General features: G+C 41.9%; 2 protein-coding genes across 2 annotated transcripts; one reads left to right on the forward strand and one right to left on the reverse strand.

Moving 5' to 3' along the window:
- Positions 1-12,186: 12,186 nt before the first annotated feature.
- Positions 12,187-16,459, reverse strand: LOC129727900 (serine protease gd-like). The gene is made up of 3 exons (XM_055686173.1): positions 15,864-16,459; positions 13,139-13,593; positions 12,187-13,067 (listed from the first exon to the last, which is right to left on the reverse strand). Exons 1-3 carry the CDS (start codon positions 16,083-16,085, stop codon positions 12,287-12,289), a joined length of 1,458 nt encoding a protein of 485 aa, XP_055542148.1. The 5' UTR covers positions 16,086-16,459; the 3' UTR covers positions 12,187-12,286.
- Positions 16,460-22,147: 5,688 nt separating this feature from the next.
- Positions 22,148-23,509, forward strand: LOC129729169 (uncharacterized). Its single transcript, XM_055687654.1, has one exon. It carries the CDS (start codon positions 22,148-22,150, stop codon positions 23,507-23,509), a length of 1,362 nt encoding a protein of 453 aa, XP_055543629.1.
- The last annotated feature ends 1,489 nt before the right edge of the window (positions 23,510-24,998 follow it).

A 24,998-nucleotide genomic window follows, 5' to 3' on the forward strand; every position in this document is an offset into this window, starting at 1 on the left:
CTAATCCTTTCCATACATCCGATACAACTATCTATACACACGCATAAGCTATGCAACCATGTGCTATTACTATCCATACATACGCTATAACTAATCATTACACACGCAGCAGCTATCCACACACAAGCTATAACTATCCGTACACACGCTGAAGATATACACGCAATAGCCATAATATGCTACACATGCTAGTGTCTTACACACGCTATATCTAGCCATACACACACAACAGCGCCATCCCTATCATCGCAAATGGCATAGCAATACAGATGCACATACGCTATATGTGCACACTGCACACACACTAAATGGCGGTAGCTTTCCTAGTGGCGGTGCTGGCTCGTGCAGTTTCTGGCTGTTTTCACCCACTGATATCTGAATTGGATTACCGCTGGTGGGGTCCAACTCAGATCGAAGGAGAACCGAACTGAATGAAGAAATGCAGCTTCCCACTACCTCCGCCGCTGCTGCCTGATACCACCGCTCTGGTTCTGCTGCAGCTCAGTTTGGCCGCTGGAATCAGCCACCGCTGCTGATTATACAAGACCGGCCTGGTGGCCTTTCACTTGTTAACTGATGACTGCTATGAGACGACACAGGCTATTATATAGCCCAAAGCAAAAATCCATCCGCGAGCAAACAAGAAGCGAGCTGGTGATTGGTTGAATGTGCACGACTTTTAACACAACTTTTAACTAGTTTAGTATCGAAAACATATTTAAATTATTATATGACAATCTTGCGCAATATTTCCCCTATCAATCAAGCCATTGGTGTTTAGAATCTGTTCAGTGATAATGATAAAAGAAGCATTTTAAAACGGTGTTGAAACACCTGTTGCAGCTACCGAAAGCGAGTTCGTTATTGGTTGAAAGCTGCGAGACTGTTTACAAAGTCAGATCGGTTGTATCCGTTAGTGTCGACTGTGCTTGTGAAGAGAGGTGGTGATTGGTTGCTCGGTATGATTTAGACAATCGATGTGATTTATCAATTTTTCAATAGTGTATCTCGAACAATAGGTTATTTTTGTTACATAAATTCAACCGTAAAAGAATTTCTGATCGGTTGATACCAAAACCTGGAAATTCTGAAAAGAAATGACTGATATATAAGCGCTCAAAACCTGACCACTTTTCCCTGGTTTTCCCCGGTTGAATTACTAGATTTTCAAATTCAGGTGCCTAACTTCGATATAGACGTTAGTCCAACGTCAAAATTCCGGAAATACCCATGTTGGGTGGTATTTGGTCATTTGTCGCTGTTTTTCAGAAACGGGAAGTCGCCATCTTGGATTTCGTAATGGTATTTGGAGACATGCCAGAAGAAGGAAGGGTGTCGATCCACTATGGACATATTTGTTACCTCTAAAAACATTCACATACCAAATTTGGTTGTATTTGGTTGATTGGTTCTCGAGCTGTGCGAAATTCGTGTTTCATTTGTATGGGACCCCTCCTTTGTAGAAGAGGGAAGGGTGTCAAACCATTATGGATATATTCGTCACCCCTAAAAACATCCACCTACCAAATTTGGTTCTATTTACTTGGTTAGTTCTCGAGATGTGCAGAAATTAGTGTTTCATTTGTATGGGACCCCTCCCTTCCAGAAGCGGGAAGGGTATCGAATCAACATGGACATATTTGCTACTCCCAAAAACATCCACATGCCAAATTTGGTTCCATTTGCTTGGTTAGTTTTCGAGATGTGCAGAAATTTGTGTTTCATTCGTATGAGTCCCCTCCCTTGCAGAAGAGGGAAGGGTGTCGAATCAACATGGACATATTTTTTACTCCTAAAAACATCCACATGTCAAATTTGGTTCCGTTTGCTTGGTTAGTTTTCGAGATGTGCAGAAATTTGTGTTTCATTTGTATGGGACCCCTCCCTTGCAGAAGAGAAAGAGGTATCGAACTATCTTAGTCACCTTTCCCGGCCCCTAAAACCCTTATATACAAAATTTCACGCCGATCGGTTCGGTAGTTTCCAAGCCTATATGAATCAGACAGACAGACAGAGCTGCATTTTTATATGTTAAGATTGCTAGAGATGTAGCATATTCGACGTGCATATCTCCAATATCTCCAAGAGACGTACAAATAGTAAACATTTGGTACACCAACAAACCAATTTTTGAAATGCATATTTCAGCAATGTAGGTATATTTTTCCTAGATTCTATAGTATTTCAACTTTCCAAAAATTAAAAAGTCAAATTTATAATGTTTAAGCAACTGTAGAAAACTAATTGTAAAGTTCAAAAAAATAATAATAATAATGAAAAACAAGCGTTCCACTAAAAAATACCTGTAATTTGACACTAAAAGATTTTAGCTAAGTTGAATACAACTTAAATTGCAACCGGATTTAGTTTGCGCTGTAACGTTACGATTTTTTTTCTCTCCATATAGTATATGTATATGTCTAATAACATACTTGATGTGTCTTAATTAGTTTAAGTCACACTTGTCATACAACTGAGAATAAATTTTGTTCATTCAACTGTGGGTTACAATCTAAAAAAGCTTAATATCATTATATTCAAATGAAAAAGTCTGACCTGTGTTGAAACTATAAGTTTCATTCAGTGATTATGGGTCATCCACAAGTTTTTACATGGTTTTAAACACAACCATTGCATAAATTGCATTTTTTTATACAATCTCCTGGCCTGGCTTGTTTCCCAGAAACAATTAGAGATGTTCTTTGATTTTTTCATCTATCATTCTGAAGTTAGTTTCTTTTTTCTGGTGCTGTAAATATGATAATGGTCCCTTGGTAAGACGAGTAACTCGCCGCTAGTCACGTCCTCTGTTATAGGGGCTAATCTTTCGGAATGTTCAGATTGTTTTTTCATATTTTACAATAACTATTATTATAAATTATGCGAGAATTATTTTACTGAATTCGTATTATTTTCAAAAGGTTTTTGAATATGTTAAAAAAAGGTTTCTTGAATATGTTAACATTTAGGACACATTTGTAAACATATTTTAAACATAAATGTTAGATGAATTGCTAATGTATTCAGCCATTGTGAAAAGCTTGAAGACAAATAAATTTAGTATGTTTTACACATAATGTTATATGAGACACTTTTTAGATTATTTAGCATATACGACACTTATGAAAAGAGTTGCTCTAATCATAACTGACATTCCTTCACTGAAAATCCTTAAATTTTCTTCAAATGTTAAAAGCGGGCAGTGTCCGGTAACAAGTGTACACAAGTGTCTGCGTAACTTATCGTACTATTGCACGCTCGACGTGGAGAATGCGTTCAATAGTGCCAGTTGGGACTCCATAGCGCTCGCGCTCAGGAGCATCCATGTACCGGTGTCGCTGTACAAGATTCTGGAAAATTATTTCCAGAATCGAGTACTTGTTTACGACACGGAGGAGGGTCAGAAGTGCGTCCCAATTACCGCAGGAGTTCCGCAAGGTTCTATCCTGGGCCCGGTGTTGTGGAATGTCATGTATGACGGAGTGTTGAAACTCAAGTTCCCTGTAGGGGTTGTGATCGTCGGCTTTGCAGACGACATAACGCTGGAGGTTTACGGCGAGTCTATCGAGGAGGTCGAGTTGACGGCCGCGCACTGTATACGCAAGGTCGAGGACTGGATGCGCTCCAGGAAACTGGAGCTCGCGCATCATAAGACGGAGGTCACGGTTGTGAACAACCGTAAATCGGAGCAACAGGCGGTGGTCAGAGTCGGAGACTGCACCATCACCTCGAAGCGATCCCTGAAGCTCTTGGGGGTTATGGTGGACGACAAGCTCATGTTCGGGAGTCACGTCGACTATGCCTGTAAGAGGGCCTCATCGGCTATTGCAGCACTATCTCGTTAATGTCCAATAGCTCAGCGGTTTATGGCAGCAAGCGAAGACTTCTTGCCAGCGTGGTTTCGTCCATACTTAGGTATGGTGGGCCAGTGTGGTCAAGAGCGCTAGGTACTAACAGTTACCGTGGTAAACTGGAAAGTACCTACAGGCTCATGTGCCTGAGAGTTGCGAGTGCGTATCGTACGGTGTCATACGATGCAATCTGTGTCTTGTCCGGCATGATGCCTATCAGCATCGCCATCAAGGAGGACAGAGAGTGTTTCGACCAACGTGACACAAGGGGCATACGAGGTACCAGAAGGTCATTCTCGATGCTCCGCTGGCAGCGGGAATGGTCCAACTCCACAAAGGGCAGATGGACGCACCGACTCATACCGGAGATATCCGGCTGGGTCGGGAGACGACATGGTGAAGTAAACTTCCACCTGACACAAATCCTGTCAGGCCATGGTTGTTTCAGGCAATATCTGCACAGGTTCGGACACGCGGTGTCCCCCATGTGTCCCGAGTGCGTGGAGGAGGAGGAGACTGCTGAGCATGTCTTCTTCGTATGCCCCCGTTTCGCAAGAGCGAGGAGCAACATGATGGCTGTGAGCGGGCCTGGCACTACTCCGGACAATCTAGTCCGGAGGATGTGCGACGACCCGGACATCTGGAACGCGGTCTGTGCGGCCGCCTCTCAGATTGTTCTGGAGCTGCAACGTGTGTGGCGGGTCAACCACCAACACGCCAGTGGTAGCTAATTACCAGTCTCCAGGTAGTTAGCTAGGAGGTTATAAGAGTAAAGAGGGTGCATCACGCACAAAAGCCACTCCCCGACGTAATACTTAACAGTCGTTCCGGGAAGACCAGGGCTGGAGACTGGAGGGGTTTTAGTGGGTCGGGACAGGGATCAGTAGGTGTCTGGGCGAGTGTAACTACCCCAGCATCTCTCCCCTAGTCTCATCCCCACACCCTGAGTTCTCTTCTCAGGTGTCTGTTTGCAGATTTCCCCGCCACCTTTTAAAAAAAAAAAAAAAAAAAACTTATCGTTACGTAGAGGAGTCTACGTTACTTATCGTTACGTAGGGGAGAGGGGGGGGGTGGTAAAGACAGTTACGTAACTGTGATGTTTACTTGAAATTTAAAATTTCGGAGGGGAGTCAAGCTGTTCAGCGTTACGTAATTTAAGGGGGGGAGGGGAGTCATATCGAACGTTACCTATCGTTACATAGGGGGGAGGGGGTCGGCAATCTAGATTTTTGGCGTTACGTAATTTGTGTACGACGCCTAAGGAGTCCCGTGATTATCCGTAGTTTACTACGATTTAGACTAAGTAACTTCCTGGCGGTTCCAGGGTTCAGATAGATTAACTGTTTAGCTTGTCTACAACTCTGTACCTGTTGCCATTGAAATTCTATTTCTAGCTTTTCCCATATTAGGGGCCACCCACATACCACGTGGACAGATTTTTAAAGATTTTCTCCCAAACAGGTTTGGAAGCGCATTTGACGGACTTAAGTGCGAGTAGTGTTGCTTGACTGTCCGAGAATATACCGATTTTCGCATGTCTGTAGTTGCGTTTCAGACATATTTTTGCGCAGATATATATGGCATATATCTATGCTTGAAAAACGGTGGACCATTTGCCCGTGGAAAACGTTTCCCTGATACCGGGTCCGTATATACCAGATCCCGTTAAGAATCCCATTTACGAGCCATCCGTATAAAAACTGACGATGCCAGGTGGAAGATTAGGCCCTCTATTGTTCCACATCGAGCGGTTTGTTTCCATCACTCTATACGGAATATCCATGTTGGTTCTAACTGCCCATAATTCAAAAATTGGCTAATATGCCATAGGCATCGAATCGAGAAAAACGCATTTTAAAGTTTTCTGTCGGTATTTTGACGGTTCATGACAACTTTTTTATTGAGTACCTACAGGGGATAGTCAAAATAAGTAGGATAGGCAAAATTTTGATGAAATTTGAAATGCTATAGCTTTGCTAAACGTTATTCGATTTTAATAATTCGAACACCATTGAACTGGAAAACTTTTGAAGTTTAATTTTCTGACCCCAGATCTGGCCTAGGTCACCGGATATAGGAAATATTCCTGAGTTCCGGTAGGCATGTCAATCATTGGCATAGATGACAAAATCATTTCTGAAGCGAATGGTTCATCAAGATTCGGAATCGGCCAAGAACTCATCGAGAAATGGCTATTTTTCATCCGGAGGTCCTCAGAGGAACCTTTAGTAGGGGACATTTACGTTTTTGCACCAAATATAGCGTGTTACACCTCAATCTTCAGGATTTTTTATCAGGAATCTATTAAAAGACATATATCTGAATATAGGCTGCATTGGCCACTTCCGGAACAACCTGGATGCCCCGAAGGAACCCATAGTGGGAGAATTTACATTTCTGCATCAAAATATAGCATGCGACACCTCTATTTTCAGGATTTTTCATCAGGAATTATCCAAAAGACAAATTTTTAAATACATATTACGTTGGCCACTCTCGGAACGATTCAGATGCCCCGGAGGAACCCGGAATGGGGACATTTACATTTCTGCATAAAATAAAGCGTGCGACAGCTCTATCTTCAGGATTTTTCATCAGGAAGCATCAAAAAGACATATTTTTGAATTCAGACTGCATTGGCCACTACCGGCACAATCTAAATACCCCGTGAACATGCCACAGGTAGTAACATATTGGATATTAGCCAATTATTTTGGCCAAAATTGTTTCACATTTGCTGCCTTCCCAAATGCATTTTTTGACAATCGGCTTTCGTTTAGAGTGTTTACCGTCACGAGAAACTGTTTCTTCGATTTTGGTGAAAATGCCATATTAGCCAATTTTTAAATTATGGTCAGCTAACGTCCATCCATCCAGTAGGAGACTGTAGTTAATAGCGGAGTTAGTTTGAACTCCCAAGTATGCGAAGGTGGCCGGTTTAGTCCCCTTCGAGTATAGTTTTCCTCCTTTGCAACCTTAAAGCGCCAAGCTCTGCTTCCTTTTTCACATGAAGATGTTGAGGCAGTAGGCAGAGCATAGCTCCATAGCTGCAGTTGAAGTTGTTCGCATAGCGCTGGTAACCGAAAGACATGCAAGTCTTTGAACTCTTTTGAGTTTGGTTCGCGCAGTCACTTCGTTCACCTTAGGCCACCACAAGGGCAGCATAGATGATTCTTGGTCGGGCAATGGTCTTGTAAGACCAGAGTGCCAAGTCTGGTTTCAGTCCCCAGGTCTTACCGAACAGTGTTCTGCAGGCCCAGATCGCCGAGGTCGCTTTCTTAGCGGCATGATCCAGTTGTGCAGACCAGTTCAGTTTTTTATTCAGAATAATTGCGAGGTATTTGACTTCAATGCTGAAGCTCAGTTTAATTCCAATCAGTGTTGGGGGAGTGATGGAGATCTTCCTCCTACTGAATGAAATAAGGACATAAACCCCTCAATTATGTTCAGAGCCGCTTGCATTCTGAAGATGAGGACGATGTCATCAGCGTTATCTAATGACCTCGTAACCAAGCTGTGAAAGCTTCTTAAGAAGTGCGTCGATAACTAGTGACCATAACAAGGGCGAGAGAACTCCTCCTTGCGCGCATTCCTTGATCACCGACATTGTAACAGACAAATATCCCAAGGTTGCTGTGATCACTCTACAAGAGAGCATTGCGTGTATCCAGCTCTTTGAAGTGTGGTCGATTCCCTTATGAGAGAGAGCCGTATCAATTGATGCAAAGGACGTGTTATCGAAGGCCCCTTCAATATCAAGAAAGGCACATAGTGCCGACTCCTGATATTTCAAGGACTTTTCAATCAACGTCACTAAGCTGTGAAGAGCAGTTTCTGTTGACTTGCCACTTTGATAGGCATGTTGGTTTCTATGCAGCGGGGAGTCTTTAAGAAACTCACCACGGATATATTTATCCAATATTTTCTCCGTCAACTTGAGAAGTGATGAAGTCAGACCTTTGGGTCTGAAAGTCTTAGGTAGGGTTTTGTCCTTTCTTCCAACTTTGGGGATAAACACTACGTTCACCTTTTGCTAGTTATCCGGAATATGGTCCAGGATAAAGCTGACTCTGAAGAAGTTGGTGAGTTCGGACATAATAGCTGCGTCCGATTTTTGTAGAAAGATGGGTAGTATGCCGTCTGGACCCAGAAACTTCATAGGGTCGAATGAGCTTAGAGCCCCGACCTATTGACGCTTCCGTGAACAGTCGACGGTCCAGCAGGATGGACGCCATATGTCTCGAATTGTCCCGCTGCGACTCATCCCTACTCAGTCCTTCGGTCTCTGTCGATCCAAGAAAGTGGGTGTTCATAGGAACCTCCAACGTTTCCTTGGTAGCGACAGTGAGGCATCCATTCTCTTTCCTTACTTGTCCTAAACCGTTAGTATGGTTTTTGGACATCGTCTTTTGGAGCCACGTAGCTTCCGTTTGGATTTTCTCATAGACACTAACTCTGGATTTCCGTTTAGCTTTGAATATCTCGGCGTTGTACTTAGTGAGGGACGCTCTGTAGTTGCCTAGTTAGACGTGACTTTTGCCCTGTTGAACAACCGCCTAGTTTCCCGACGATGGTCACTGAGTTAATCATTCCACCAGGGTACGCCACGGCATACTGACCGCCGTTAGTGGACAGTTCGCGTTAAAAGCATCCATGATTCGGTTTAGTAGATCATTTGGTCCGAGTTCAGGTCAACTAAATCTGGAATGTTACTGTAACTGGAAGTTCGTGAATCGATCAGGTGTTCCTTGAAGGATTCCCAATCTGTATTCTTAGGATTCTTCAGAGGGTTAGTCTCTATGTTAATAACAATGTGTCTGTGATCCGACAAACTTGGTTCATCGGAGACATGCCAATTTTTAATCCTTTCGGAAATAGAGGCGCTACACAGAGTGAGATTAAGGACCTCTTGTCTGAAAGTGTTGATAAAAGTGGGGTTATTTCCTACATTATATACATTGGCATCGTTCGAAGTGAGGTATTCAAGTAGAACTGCGGGACTGCGTGTCGCATTAGATTAACCTACCGTTAGGAGCGTTAAGTCCGAGAACTTTGGATTAGTAGACCCACGGCTCTTGGATGAGTGCAGCCGCTAGCTGCTCTTTAGCGAATCTTCTGCAAAGAACACCCGAGGCGCCTTTTGTGTGATGGAGATTCGCTTGCACGCAGCGAATGCTGCTCACTATGCAGTGAGGTTGCCGTCTTTATCTGGATCTGAAGATGATCCGGGTATTAGCTGCCAACAGTGGTTAGGCTGGTTAATGGAAGTTGTTCTTCCTCACTGTTTGGCTTCGGTTGCAGCAGTCGAGTGGCAACAGAAGGTCGACCCGCACTCTGTGGCGGTTTTTGACTCCGAGGGGTGCGACTGTTCGATGGTTGATGCTTCGCACTCTTGCGAGTCTTCAGCGGAACCGTCCGAGCAGTCACGGGGCTGCGTTGTTTGGGTGGTGGCAGGGCACTCCCGGGGGAACATCCTGCGCGTACCTTCCCAGCCGCAGGGTTGCGTTTGGATGGTTGTGGGGCACTCCCGGAGGAGTTTCCCACACGTACCTTTAGCCCATTCGCAGGATCGCTTTGCCTGTGTGGTGGCAGGGCACTCCCGGAGGAGTTGCCCGCACGTACCTTCCCTGATGTTGCGGAGTCTTTTCTGCCTGTGATGTTCGGCCTTCCGCTTACCTTTCGGATGCGTGCTTTGCCGAAACCGTAGTGCAGTTCGTGGTTTCCACTCTCAATGAGTTTGGCCGATTCTTCGTCAACATCCAGAACCAGCTCGACCGAGCTGTTTACCAATTTGCAGTTACAGACTCGCCACATTTTGGTACAGAGATAGTCGTTCTGATTCTGGAGTGAAAGAAGAATCTTCTCGTCCAAAGAGTTCGCACTGCCCGCGAAGTAACCGACATAGCGTCTGGCCTTCGGTAGATGGTATACACGAAGCTGTGCTTCCTCCCACGGTACTAGAGAACTGCACAGTGTCGGTGTCGGCACAGGGAGTTGCAGGAAGCTTTTTTTTAGATGGCAATCGTTGAACTTGGGTTTGGTGGTCGGATTTTCCTGATCAGCAATGTGGTCGAGGATAGAGGTCCGGACAGTCTGAAGCTGGTCCGTTGTGAGTAGGGAGCTAGGGTGGGTGGCAGAAGCAACCCCAAGGCCTATAGCTCCCGCAATGTCCCTATATGTGGCCGTCGGGAGCGGCTTCGGACCCGATGACCCCAAACCAGTGCCGTACCACAGTTTTTTAGGCTGTGGACACTTAGCACTGGTGTTTGGGGACACCAAGTCATCCGACCGCTGTCGCTTGACGGCGACTTGATTTTTTTGAGCAAGCTGCTCTGTTGGAATGAGGGCCAGCTTTCTGGCTTCTTCGTACGAGAGACCGGAGCGAAGACTTTTGCTCAGTCGCCGCCTTTGCGCGTTAGAAAATCGCTGAACAAGGGGTGCCGATGATTTGGGTTTCCCTTTGTCTTCGGGCCTTGTCTCTGGACCGGGAAGTAAGTCCATTTAACTCACGTCATTCCCGTGTGGAAAACGTAGGATTGAGAATGAAGCAGAGGGTCCTCCGCCCATTCGCTGTCGAGGTTGAAATCACCCTCATATTCCATCTCCTCCGTTCCGCCCGGTGCGTTTGTTTTTAAAGGACTGCGCTCCGTTAAGTCCATGGGTACCGGCAAAGAAAGGCTGCCGGTGGCTGAATTTTGTGAAGTTTTTTCGTTCATAAAATTCCCACGAGTCGCTGCCTAAGGCAGGGTCCGCTGCATCAGTGACCCGTGTGATGCACTAAGGGCTAATTACTGTGAAGAGTGTCTTGGTGCTCCACAGGCTCCGTTAGCGGCTGGGTATTTGGAAACCTCTCCACCCCCCCCCCCCCCCCGCCCCCCACTATAACATCTATCAGCACGGGGGAGCTCCGCAGCTGCAAGGTTACAGAGTCCGCTTTGGTAAGCAGGTGGTCGTGGGTTCGAATTTCAGTAGAATCAGGCCATTTGGTTGTCAAAAGACTTTAGCATGAGTTTATTCTCAGGCTCCGCACCACGTACCCTTCCTTCAATCTGAATTCTACAGTACCCTTGTTAACTCTCCTTCTAACAAAAATAAGTCCCTATTATAATAAAACTGGTGTGAGTAACGTATGAAAGTTCTCTACAGGGAATTGTAAATAGGCGATATTGTAAGGATGGACAGAGGCTCGGTATAGTAGAGCAATAAGCTTGAAACGGAAAGGTACAACTCACACACAAGCACGGATATGAATGATAAGCATATCACTTACTTCAATAGTGATACTGCCATTAATATGAAGTGCGGAGTACAGAAAATACCTGTGCAATATCACAATAGATCTAAGCTCTGGTCGCAGTGATGAGTCCATACAGAAAAAAAAATCAGCACGGGTCGCATAACACCTTAGCATAGAGGTTTAACCATTGGATTTTACGTAACAGCCATGGGTCAGAGCTGCTACAACCATCATCCTTTCCAGAGGCTTTGGACCCTCTGCTTCAGTTCTCAATAATTCAAGTCTATTCGTAAAGGCTAGATTAAACTAAGGAGAACTGTAACAGGCAGAGTTAGCATTCCCAAGCATATAATGCTAACTTAAATTTGTAACGTAATTTATGGGCAACCCATGAACCAAGTGCATAAAGTAGGAGTAGAAATGTATAGAACCAGTTATTGAACTATTTCTCATGAAAATGTGGAAGAAATATGCGATAATATTTTCTTGAAGTTTCAACGCAGTGAGAATACCTCTTGCTGAAAAATGAGCGTTGTAACGTAACGAAAAATAAAAAGTTCTCAAAAATAGATGTAACCAGTTATCGGCACTCTAAACATGCAAAATGTTGGATTATTTTTTGTTATCAAATCGCGGAAGAAGAAATCGTTATAAAATTGCCAGCAGAGCAGAGTTTTTGACTTTTGTAAGAAAACTCCCGACACCTCAATTTTTCGCGCGTTGTAACGTTACGCTACATTTTCACTCCCCAAAGCGATAAAAACAAAGTAAACAAATGTCTTATAGATTATTCTTATAGGAAATGTTATGTACTTTTCAAATCTGTAAAAATATCGAAGAGTTTTATGAAAAATATTCAAGTTAGAATAAAAATTTTGCCAACAGAATAGTAAAAATGTCGTAACGTCACGGTAGAATGTAAATGTTTTCATTCTAAGTTCTTCGCAATTAACCTAAAAATAACAAAAACTAAAAATTATTGCAGTTGATTTGGCTAGTAACTGATTTTTTTCTTTTTGTTGAATAGTTTATTGCCCGATGTTTTTAATTAGGCCCAAATCATAAGATTAATAACTTAGTAATAGAAAGTATTACACCTAGAGTCAGTTCTTTTTATTTAAACTTTGTTACAGATAAGCTTGTCTTAGACAAGACCAAGTTAAGATGCTAAAATACAAACTAATAAGAAAGCCTATCACTAGTTGGCGACATCGTTCAGCCAGAACGGGAAGTCAGCAATATCGGTGTAAAGCGCATATTTTGTCACGTCACATTTGAGAGTATTAGTATCCACCTGTGTGGTGGAAAGAATTCCGCGAAGATAGAAGCGGTTATCTTTCCTCATTACCAGGGCACTACCGGCATCGCCAAAGCATGGAGCGGATCCGCTTCCATCTCCGCAGAAAACTCGCGCACTGCTGGAGAAAATACGTGACCAACTCTCGATGCATTGCCTCGGTTCAACGATCGTTTGTTTGACAAAAGTTGGCACCGTTGTTGGTCCGGTTTCGGTAACACCCCAGCCCACCATAATACCGTCTTCGCCAACAATTTGCTGCAAACCATTCTCACCGTCCCAGAGGCAAACTGGTAGAATGTAGTCGGAAAATTGTAAGTTTCTTCTCAAACGCAGCACAGCGATGTTCGTGTCTCCGAGATTCCCTTCCGGTACGTAATCAGAGTGTGGAATGATGGCATCAATTCCAGCGGCATTTTCATCTGCTGCATCATCCAGATTATACAATCCGGGTATTGCAAAAATCTGGTCTGGCTTCATCAGGCTCTTAGTTTTGTATACGCATGATGCTGCAGTGATCAAATGTTTTCTGGTGATGATTGTGCTGCCACATAAGTACTCCGGATCTGCGTCATCAATACGTTCGAATAGTGGCACCGCCCAAGGAAATTGTCCTTTCCCCGCCACTTGGCCGTTAAACGATAGTTTGCTGAAGGAAGACTTCGCTGGTTTACCGCATACGCTGCAAATTGGAAAATATTAATTTAATTTATTCTCATATTTTGGAATTTCGATAGTATACAATGTACTCACCGATTCGACGATGCCCCGTTAGAAGCGGTGGAAAATTGCACAGGTAGACTTGTTGTTTGAGGCTGTATGACGACAGGGCGTGGTCTCGGTGTAGTCGTTCGGATCTGCGGTGGGGATGGCGCAGGAACGATTGGTTCTGGAAACGCTGGTTTCGGTTGATAGTGAACTTGCGTTGTTTGATCTGGCCGTTTGTACGGAACGCTGTTGGGAGCAAATGGTACATTTTGGCCAGCTAACCGAATGCGCAAATTATGTTCGAGATTTATTATGGTCATGATGCGGCCTTGGGTGCGGTACCCGGTACAAAGTATATGTCCATTGAGGGAAATGGAGAGTACCGATGGAATGTAATGTTGCAAGGGGAAGTTTACACGATACTGAGCGGGATATCCCCGGAGGATGTCATTAAATGTTTCCGTTTCGGATTTTATCAGTGTGATAGAGCCAACATTGTTCTGAAAGTATATATGTAATATTTATGGCAATTGTGTCCAATTTGTTGTAATTTGATTTAGGTATGTTTGGGGTATTCACTTGATGCTGTTCACATTCGTGTGATTTATTTTTGTAGGCATTTGGTTTTTATTACAACGATTAACGACGCTAATTATATATTCGAACAAAAGATGAAGAAAATCGGTTGGGTAGTTTTTCAGCAATTGCAAACACGGCAAAGTTATTTTTGGAAAATATCATTTCGAGATAATTGCGTATAAAATTTTAACGTTAGCCTTTGTGGTCATGACGATGTTCTCAAGAAGTTGTTCTTTAAGATAGAGCATTAATTTTTTATCGATTTCTTGAAAATTAAAAAGGTGTATAACCCCTAATCACCAAAAAAATCAACTAGAATCACTTCCTGGTGATTTGTGATCAACGATCATTATGAGTTGACGTGCAAAATCAGTTGATAAAATATTCACGTCTAATCTGCATTTATGTACTTAAAACCATTTTGATTGGAATTAATATTCGGAATTTTAATTGGACATCATTGCCAAAACGGGTTTACTACAACTCTTCTTCGAAAATGGTCAATGGGCAGCCTGATTTAATAACAGCGCGTCGATAGATTGAAACGTAACAAATTCAAACTGGGTGGTTCTCTAGTTTTGAGTGAGTGAGAAGTCAATCACTACATTTTAATATATTAACCAAATTATGTATCCCAATCAAATTAAATTTAAATAATAGCAAAAAAAGATTGAATACATACATGTATATGATAAATATTTTTTTCAAACAACTGTCAAAATATAGAGAATATTTTGGCTCAAGCGGTTAGTAACCTCATTAAGTATTTTATTAACTCAGACAAACATTATATCAATCACCTTTTGTTAAAAAAACACGTACGCCATTACTGAACTCATTCGTTACTCGAGAATGAGAAGAAACGTGGTTTAACACAAAACAATCTGAGTATAATATCAATATCACATAACAAAATTCATTTGAAATATATCAGCTTTAAAAAAAAAAAATACACTGTTTAACAACTCAAAAAACTTTTTCAATTTTGTATTGTAATTAATTTGTTTGCTTTAAGTTAGTTTTGTTTGCTGTGCTAATTTCACCTCGTGTGACTCTAATTAACTAAGCTTCTATTTTATCTAAGCTTTGCAAAAAGATTTTGTTGTGTTTTACGTGTTTGAGTGAACAGCTATTTTGTGCACGAATTGGTAAAAGACGTGAAGTAGCGAAGAAATGCGATCGGGTAGGTAGAAGTAATCTTGTTTTAAGAGCATAAAGCATTGCTGTATGTAGATTTTGTGTTTAGTCATAAGTTTGAGAAAGTAAGCAGTAAAAGTGCAGTGACTAAGTAACACAGCCTTCAGAGAATGTCTCTTATCTATTTAGGAATACCCAAATGATTGTTTAAGACGTATTTATGAACGACAACACTTTTCGGTGGAACCTTATAAAAACATAACGTCAATACGGCTATACTTCCAAAATGCATATAAACGAGTTGGCAACTAAACTAACTCTGACCAAATTCGAAAGTATGTCACAATTACGACATTACTGAAAAACTATAAAACATAAGCTGTACAGGTGTGTAAAATTTCATATAAAATTTTACTATCAAGCCGAACATTCCATCTTACGAGCAGAATGTTCTTACGTCACAATCGTAATAAGCTAATGAATGGGCCAGGTTTTGAAAATTTTGTATCCTGTTTCGATCTGGGGATTTACAATTCATGAATAAACTTCTGAGCTCATTTTAACATTACTTCAAATACAAGCGTTTCATTTTTACTGCCACGATTTGGGAACCGGTTCGGAAAACGAATGTGTCACCTCCAAATTTGAACTTTAATATCAAGAGAATAAAAAAAGTTTGACGAGATAATCTAGCTGTATAAGTGCTACGGTTAGAATGCAACTACATGTTATTAGAAACCATTTTAAAGTGGTCATTTAGAGCTAATTGCCTTCCTTGCACCATTTGAAATTTATTGTTGCTTAAATTTCCCCGTGAAGTGTTCAGTTTCTGTATCATTGCTGCAGGCTATGATATGTTTGTCCACTGTACTACAAAGGGGGTTTTCCTTATTATTTTTGTGTACATCTGAACACCCGGACAAATGTAATTCAAGTCACGACCAGCTGATGTAAGTGTTTTCATAACGAAGTGAGTTGATTTATTGACAGAGAGAAACAAGCATAGCACGGAATTTCCGAGCGGAGAAGAAAAGTTGTCATTCAAGCTATTTACCGGTGGTAGTTGGGTTGGGATGGACAGATCGACGCGTAGTTGTGCCTCTTGACCGACGTGGATGTCTCGAACTTCGATGTAACCATATATTTGCCCGGTTACGGGATCCAGTTGATAAGTGAAAACATCCTTACAGGGTGACTGTTGTTCATGTTGAGCTTTTACTGGATAGAAGTTCAGCACATGAAGTGCTAGCAGCAGCAGTTCAGCTGATCGCTTCATTCCGACAGCCACTAATTTCTTTGTAATGGATAGCACTTATTTCAAGCCGGGTAGTTTAAACATGCGTACATTTCTGGGAACTTTAATCCGACAGATGCTTCCGATTCGAATGCGATGACTCTATGTAAAATTAGGTATCTAACAGCGACTCTGTTTGACAATGCGCTTCTCAGTTTCCACTGCTGTTGTTTCAATTTGGATTCTGTGTATTACATGTGAAAACAGACTTCGATGAGCACTTGTAATTGATATTTTTTATTATTATCTCGAAAGCACACAGTGAAAGATACGGTTCTACGCGCCGGCACTCAGTTGTAACGTAAGATAGCAACTCGCGAGAAACTTAGTAAGAACGATCCTCACGCTAGCAGATCTGCACGCACACTGGCTGAGATGACCAGCTGCTCGAGAGATAGTAGATCACCTGAGAGATCGTTTGGTAGGGGAGAGCGTTGCATGGAATGAGGTCCGATATTCGAGCAATTATTTGTTTGTTTCAAATCCATAGAGTTAATATACAATTTGTTCTCATCGTTGTAACGCTCATTTTTTATAAGAACATATACTATAACAGCTTTCACATTTTGAAAATATGCTAAACGTTTTTAAATGGACGTCAAGAAGCCATAGATAACAATTTCGTACAGCTGTAAACGAGTGCGCAAATTTCAGAATCTATTTCTTGATCCATAATTGGGTTGTTTAGCGATTCACGGATTTCCGATGTTTATATAGCATCTGGAAGAGTGTAATTTTCTGAGCAAAACGTGATTTTTTAAAACTTTATATCATTATCCTTCGATTTTTAAAAGAAGAATAAAAATTCGCTATAAATCGCTACAATGACAGTTGGTATATGGGCGAACTGTCATTATAGCGATTTCGAGCAGTTTTAAATCGTATAAAAAGCGAAAGACAACAATAAAAAAAATTTCTAGTCACGTTTTACTTAGAAAATACAGATCTTTCAGATGATATAAAAACTGATATAGCTAAACAACCCAATTTAAAAACTGATGATTTTCTATAGCTGAATGATGAATATGTCATAAAAATAGAATAGATATATAAAAATACTCAAACAATTGCAACATTTAAACGATTTCTGTGGTGATCTACTATCTTTCGAGCAACTGGAGATCTCAGCCTGTGTATTTGTAGATCTACTGGCGTGAGGATCATTCTTTCCGCGAGTTGCTATCTTACGTTACAACTGAGTGCCAGCACATCTTTCTCTGTGTACATGTGAGATAATAATGAAAACCACTAACCTACGAGAAAAATCTCTGTTTACATTGCTGAGCTCTATGTAGTAGGTATATTTAACGAAAGCGATGACGGCGTTTATCACATTACAACAACGATAGTGAAAACTAAGAAGTGCATTTTTGAACAGATTCGCTCTTGGTTACCGACTTTGCTTCTAGTTATCTCGCTAGTCAAAACGGACACGCCGTTAAAAAAAACTAATCCCGACTTCGCTCATCAAACGTTTCCACATTACCTCAAGGAGGTATAAAATCTTTGGTCGAAACGTTTCGCGAAGGATGAAACAGTCACAAGTTATAGTTTGATTGCGTCGTTGGATCTTCCTTTCTGTTATTGTTGACGATGATTAGTATTTGAATTCATCTACATCTTCGAGTTGGTTACCGTTTTCGACAACTAAGTAGAAAGATTTAGATTTCTTCTAATCATTATTTCTCGAACATTCAATTGTCCTCTACTGGTCGTCAGCTAAATCTCATCCAAAACATAATACCACGTTTTTTAATTTATTAAGAGTTGGACCCCTTTTCAGAGATACAGGAACATTTTCAGACGAAGGAAAAAATCTTAAAAGTGTTAAACAACCCAAGTTTATATTCATTATCTTAATTATTTTCGGTCGGCCATCGATTTGGCAGCAGTTCGAGCAAAAAGGTTTAATCACTGTTTCATGAAACAAAATTTCAATATAAAAAGAAACATAACGAAAGTTGCAGCAGCAACTGTTCATTAATGCAGCTAAGTGATAATATTCAATTTTTTTTGTGGATTGTGTATGTTAGTTTATAGAATAATAGCTAGTATAAGACCACACATTTTTCACCCTCGATGTGGAAATATACTTCATACAAACTATGCTTTAGCAGGGATAAAGTGTTATCTGACATGTTTTGTAAAGCGTTTCAAATACTAATAAATAGGGTGATGTGTGCTGAAACTGTCCACTGATACCAAATTACAGTAAAAACCTGAACTAAGCAAATGTGCTTTATTTATTGGAACTAATTTACATAAGTTTTACAGTGTTATGTAATTTTTATAAGGGGGTAAGTATTGGCGTTACGTTTCGTTACATAGGGGGGGGGGGGGGGGGGTATGGAGTGGTGGTTCCAAATTTGGGTTTTTTTTGCGATACGTAATTTATAGATGTCGCCTTGCCAAAATGGTGGGCTTTCCATAGGCGTTTTTTGAGGAATTCAGTTACAAGACTATAACTATTGATGTTTCACTGTTGATGGTTCCTCCTCCGCTTGCCACAGGTGCAGATAGCCTTCCAAATTAGATACTTGGCAGCGAATTTGGACACTTCTCGAAACAATCATCCACTTTAAACTTATCTTTTCCAGTGAAAAACTCCTGTCGTGGTAGTTGTTCTAAGTCAGCTTTTCTTGATCTTCCCTTCGGGTTTTCTGCCTGTTGATCCCGGGTTTCTTCCAGCTTCACTCTTGGGATCCAGCGTCAACTTGTCTTTGAACCATTTAGGCACTCTTGAGACGATCGAATTACAAATGCATTTTTCCCAACGCATGATGGGAAAGCTCCGAATTTGCCATGTGTGCGTAGAACATTTTTTCTCGCCCTTTTACTGTAATAGCTTCCATATTGGCGGTAATGAAATACGCAATTGTCAAATTCACAGCATGTAAACAATACATTTTGAAGACCAAAAGTTAGAATTTAGCCAATTGGAATTGTTGCAATAACTTCATGTTCACCCTTCATACCAGGTTTTTGTTTGTTTGTTTTTTTTTGTATAATAAGGCCGATACAAATTTTGAATAGTTTTTATGTCCATGATAATCAAAGTTAGCTAAGGGAGGGCAAAAAATAAATAACATTGAGAAGAAAAAGAAAGAATAGCTTTCATAAAAAATTGTGTGCAAGTTACGACGTTTGTAACATGCATGCAAAAGTGTGTTGAAAAATGTCACATTATTATCATTATTAATCATTTGGCTTGTCTTTTGATGACGCTTTCACTGTCACTGTACTTTTTTGTTGCTAAATTAAGCATATACGCTGTCGAAAAGTCAATGTTATTAACAAAACGGCTTGAACTTTTTTTTCTTCCCCTTCCCATTTTCAACGTTTTTGAAGAGGGGGGTGACATAAAATGAGCATGAAATTTGTATCGGCCTAATTTAGGAAATGCTGGATTTTTCCTGTTTTTTTTTGAGACTCACCTATTGTTACGCTAGTTAATGAAATGCATTGAACCTGAAATTCAAAAAATTTAAATTAAATCTATGAGTTCGGAATTGCTCATCATTTGTTTCCGGGGTGAGGGTGATAATTTTTTAAACGATGCTTTGTGGATCATTTACATTCGTATCGAGTGTAAGATTAATAAAACACGGATGCAGAACCTCATTCGTTTCGTTTGGAGACCGTGAGAATGTAAGGAACTATCGTGGTTTTACGAGTCTTTCTGCTGCATCCAAGTTATTTAAGAGGTAATACCCAACAAAAAAAAAATTTCTTATCATTTTTCTTATTGGCTTAAATCATGTTAATACTATCCCACAATCAAAATCTACATCGCCGAAGTACTGATCTAAACTCAAAATTCGTTTAAATCAATTTTTACCGAACAACTTTTTTGCTTAAAAACAACATTTTTCGTTTATTTTGGCGATGCTCGTTTTTTTTTTATTATTTCGAGGCTTTGTAAACTAATAGAAGTTACCTATGATCGATATCGGCGCAGCCTTACATCAGATAAAAAAAAGAAGAACAGGAACATAGAATCCAGGAAGGACAACTTTACAACAACAGAAGTTATAAACAATTAAAGTCGATTTTTTTTTTGTCGAAAAAGAATTTTTTGTATCTAAACCGTTGACATTTTGCGAAGAAAAATTCTAAAAACACAATCATGTGTACTTCACCAGCGCCACTTATGTAGATAATGGAAAAATGTTTATAGCTGGAGTTTGGCACGACTTCTACTGCTCGCCGCGAAAGGACTTTTAAAAATGCGGTTCACGGCAATCGTTGCACAGCCGCCATTTTGTGAAAAAAGGATTTTTTTTTCTATTCTCCAAGTGTAACGACCAAGCCCCTCGTTGCGGCGGGGGTGAGACTACTTCGGCAGGGCATTCTAATGCGCAAAACCTACCGAAATAGTCCGATACTCTACGTGTTAAACAAACAAAGAGGATAGGTGAAAGTTAAACTAACACTACCTATAAACAATTCATTAAAATATATTTCCTAAATTCAGCTTGAAGCTAACGCTATAAAAAAGTGTTTGCTCTCGGAATTGTGTTCATAACCTCCCACCCCCACAAAAATCTTCAAGAATTTTATTTGCTCGTGTATCTTCTTTAGATTCCAGCGGCTCGTAGTGTCCGGTGACCCCAGCGGCATCCAGCGCGATGAAGTCTCTTAGTTGATTGTTGATTTGTTGGTCTGTATTGGTGGGTCCAGCAAGATGGAATTTGACCACTGTTCACCAGCTTCTGCACAGTACGTTAAAAATATTAACGCGCAGGAGTTTGCCGAACTGTATCCGCGGGCGACAGCAGCCACAATAAAAAACCACTACGTGGATGATTATTTGGATAGCTTTCTGACCGCCGAAGAGGCTGTCGAAGTCGTCAAGGAAGTGATACTGGTTCACGCAAAAGGCGGATTCGAAACCAGCAAATTTCGCTCCAATTCTTCTCAACTTCTGCAAGGAGTCGGCGAAATTTCGGGGGATGAGCCGAAGAACCTGACACTGGAACGAAATGGCACGATTGAATCTGTGCTTGGAATGAAGTGACTTCCTGAGGAGGACTGCTTCACCTATACGGTTAATTTACGGGAAGACCTTCAAACCATCGTCAAGGCAGCGCACATACCGACAAAGCGAGAGGTGTTGAAGGTCGTCATGAGTCTCTCTGATCCTCTGGGGCTCATCTCCCATTTTCTAGTCCACGGGAAAGTGCTGATTCAAGGAACCTGGGCGTCAGGAACGGGATGGGATGAACCGATTAACGAGGAACTTCATCAAAAGTGGCGCCAATGGATCGAATTCTTTCCGAAGCTGGACCGGTTGATGATTCCACGCTGCTACTTCTCCCCGTTTCCGGATTCTCTGGATGGTCTGCAAGTCCATACAATCGTGGACGCTAGCGAAAATGCTTACTCGTGCACTGTCTACTTCCGCTCAGTGCAAAACGGCAGTGCTCAATTGGTCTTGGTTGGTGCAAAAAGCAAGGTGGCTCCTCTGAAGACTCTCCCCATTCCAAGACTCGAGCTCATGGCTGCAGTATTGGGAGCTCGATTCGTGACGACGGTCCTAGAGTACCACACCTATCCGGTGGCTCAACGCTTCTTCTGGAGTGATTCCACGACAGTGCTGGCGTGGATTCGTTCTGACCACCGTCGGTTTCACAAATTTGTATCAGTCCGAATTGGTGAAATCATAACACTCAGCGATCCTCAAGAGTGGAGGTATCGAAGAACAACGTGGCAGACGATGTCACGAAGTGGAAAAGCGGACCAAACTTAGAATCTGATAGTGCCTGGTTGCGAGGACCCAAGTTTTTACGCTATGGTGAGCAATCTTGGCCTAAACAGATAACTACTGAGACCACCCACGAAGAAATCCGAAGGGCACAGATACACTGGAATACTATCCCGCTGATAGATTTCTCGAGATTCAGCCGGTGGACAAAGCTGCAGCGGACTAGGGCTACGCTATACGGTTCATCGATAGCTCTCGGCGAAGGAATGTGGGACATCAGCTTCAGGCGAAGGTCCTCACCCAAGCAGAGTTAAGGAGGGCGAACAAGCTGCTGTGGAAGATGGCACAAGAAGAGGCATATCCAGATGAGCGCAATATATTGAAGTTGACTCAAGGAACCCCGGAAAATCGTCATCCTACCGTGTCGAAGTCCAGTCCCATCTATAAAACCTGGCCGTACATGGATGAACAGGGCATTCTTCGGATGCGGGGTCGTATCGGGGCTGCGAAATATGCACCTTTCGAAGCGAAGTACCCTGTCATCCTTCCAAAACGTCAGCTTGTAACAGCACTCGTCACGGACTTCTACCACCGCCAATATCGGCACGCCAATCGCGAGACAGTGGTGAACGAAATGCGGCAGCGTTTTGAGGTGGCTAACCTTCGAGCTCTTGTTAGGAAAGTTGCTAACAACTGTGCGTTCTGCAAGATCGCCAAGGCCATTCCATCAGCACCACCAATGGCACCCCATTCCGAAGAAAGATTAGAACCATTCGTCCGCCCTTTCACGTACGTGGGGGTGGACTATTTCGGGCCGGTGCTGGTCAGAGTAGGGCGCAGCCAGATGACCTGTTTCCAAGGGGCGAACAAGCAGCTTCAGGAGGAGATCGCAACATTGAACGATGTAATGGCAACCACCTTCACGAACGCAAGAACCGCTTGGAAATTTAACCCTCCCGCAGCTCCACACATGGGCGGAGTGTGGGAGCGCCTCGTCAAATCAGTAAAAGTAGCAGTTGGCTCAGCGTTGGACACTCGGCGAAAGCCGGACGACGAGACTTTGAAGACCATCATCTACGAAGCCGAGGCACTGGTCAACTCCAGGCCACTAACCTACATGCCTCTGGAATCAGCGGAACAAGAGTCCCTGACTCCAAACCACTTCCTACTAGGAAGTTCCACGGGTAACAAAATTCAGCCGGCAGCAGACGTCAATGGCTATGCAGCTCTACGCAGTAGCTGGAAGCTAGCCCAGTACATCACCGGGGAGTTCTGGAGGAGATGGATCCGCGAATACCTGCCTGTTATAACACGCAGATGTAAGTGGTTCGAGAACGTCAAAGAACTGGAGGAGGGAGATCTCGCTCTAGTAGTCAATGGAACTGGGCGCAATCAATGGATTCGTGGACGTGTGGACAGGGTCCTTCCCGGCCGAGATGGCAGAGTTCGCCAGGCTCTAGTACGGACAGCGACTGGAGTTCTACGGCGACCCGCCGTTAAATTAGCGGTGTTGGACGTTGGAGATCAGTGCAAACCAGCGGGGCCTTCGGGAGATTCAGAACACCAAGGTTTACGGGCGGGGGTATGTAACGACCAAGCCCCTCGTTACGGCGGCGCCGTCGATAAACGTCGACGTGGCGCTGATCAAGTCGCCTCAATCAGTCGACGGACGGAACGAAGTGTCAAAAACCCGAAGACCTAAAGGCCATTCGCTTTGTCGACGATCGAGAGAGGAGCGCGATTATAACTCTATACTTAAGTTGGTTGATTCATTTTATACTATTAAATACTAAACTACTACTACTAATAAAATGCTAAACTTAAATCTATAAATCGCTATATTGGAACCACTATTCACAATATTAAGTAAGTTAATATTAAAATTACACAGTAAAAAAAATTTACATTTCTTTGAATGCACATAAATGGAGCATTAGAAACCATGTGTGGCATTATATTCACATGCAATGTAAATCAATATATTGTTAATTTGCATGCATATTTATATTCAAAGTTTACATCACCTAACGTAAAAATTTACATGGTTTAAAACGGTTCTGTATTGTGCATTATTAACGGTGTGAAATTAGATATGTTTCTTCACTTTATGTGCTAGAAACTGCTATGTGCATTCATTTGTATTAGCTGTAAATTTCATTTTTTGGTACTGTGTACTATTTGCGACATTAATTGCGAACTAAAAACTAATTAAAATTGTAGGTTATAGCCATACAAAAAACGCGTGGCAATCGATACGATTTCTTCTATTCGCAAAGATTCTTACACTAAAATTGTGAGTAAAACTAACACTTCCTATAAACAATTCATTAAAATATATTTCCTAAATTCAGCTAACGCTATAAAAAAGTGTTTGCTCTCGGAATAACCATAACCTCCCACCCCCACACCAAGAGTTGCTTATTCTAATGATATATTATTTATATACTCTACATCTCAAATGTCCTTTAAAAATGATGAAAAGCCTTATTTTTTTGAGCATTTGGTGGATATTACCACTTAACCCTCTAGTGCCCAAGTTAATTTCTAGACGGGCTTCGGTAAAATCACTATGAATCATTATAAACACCTTTTAAGTATTTATTGAAGCTTTTTAGAGGTTTGACTGAAGCCCGCCAAAAGGCGGCTCTGGGCACTAGAGGGTTAATATAGTTATAAGCAATTTTATTCTTGCTCAAACGAAGTGCTACATATCCCCCGAACAACATGGTTTTATGCCTGGCCGACCCGTTTATACAAATCTTTTGGAGTTCACGTTAACCTGTATTTCTCACATGGAACAGAAGGCGCAAGTCGATGTTGTATACGCTGATTTGAAAGCTGCAGTTGACCGTATTGACCACAAGATTATTTTACGAAAACTTGCACGGCTTGGTACTTCTCGAAAACTAACAGAATGGCTCAGTTCATATTAGTGCGGCAGAGTTCTTCGTGTGTAGATTGAGTCCTGCTTCTCGTCACGGGTCACCAGTATTTCCTGTGTCCCTCAGGGCAGTAACTTGGGACCTCTACTGTTCATATGATTCTTTAACGACATTACCTTGCTTCTTGGAGTCGACTGCAAATTAGTGTTTGCCGATGATCTGAAATTATATTTAGTAGTGCAATCGCTGCGCTGTTGGATACGTTTGTTGATTATTGAATTGGCTTGTCCTTAGTGTTTCTAAATGTCA

This window comes from Wyeomyia smithii, chromosome 3, assembly GCF_029784165.1.
Source record: "Wyeomyia smithii strain HCP4-BCI-WySm-NY-G18 chromosome 3, ASM2978416v1, whole genome shotgun sequence".
NCBI lineage: Eukaryota > Metazoa > Arthropoda > Insecta > Diptera > Culicidae > Wyeomyia > Wyeomyia smithii.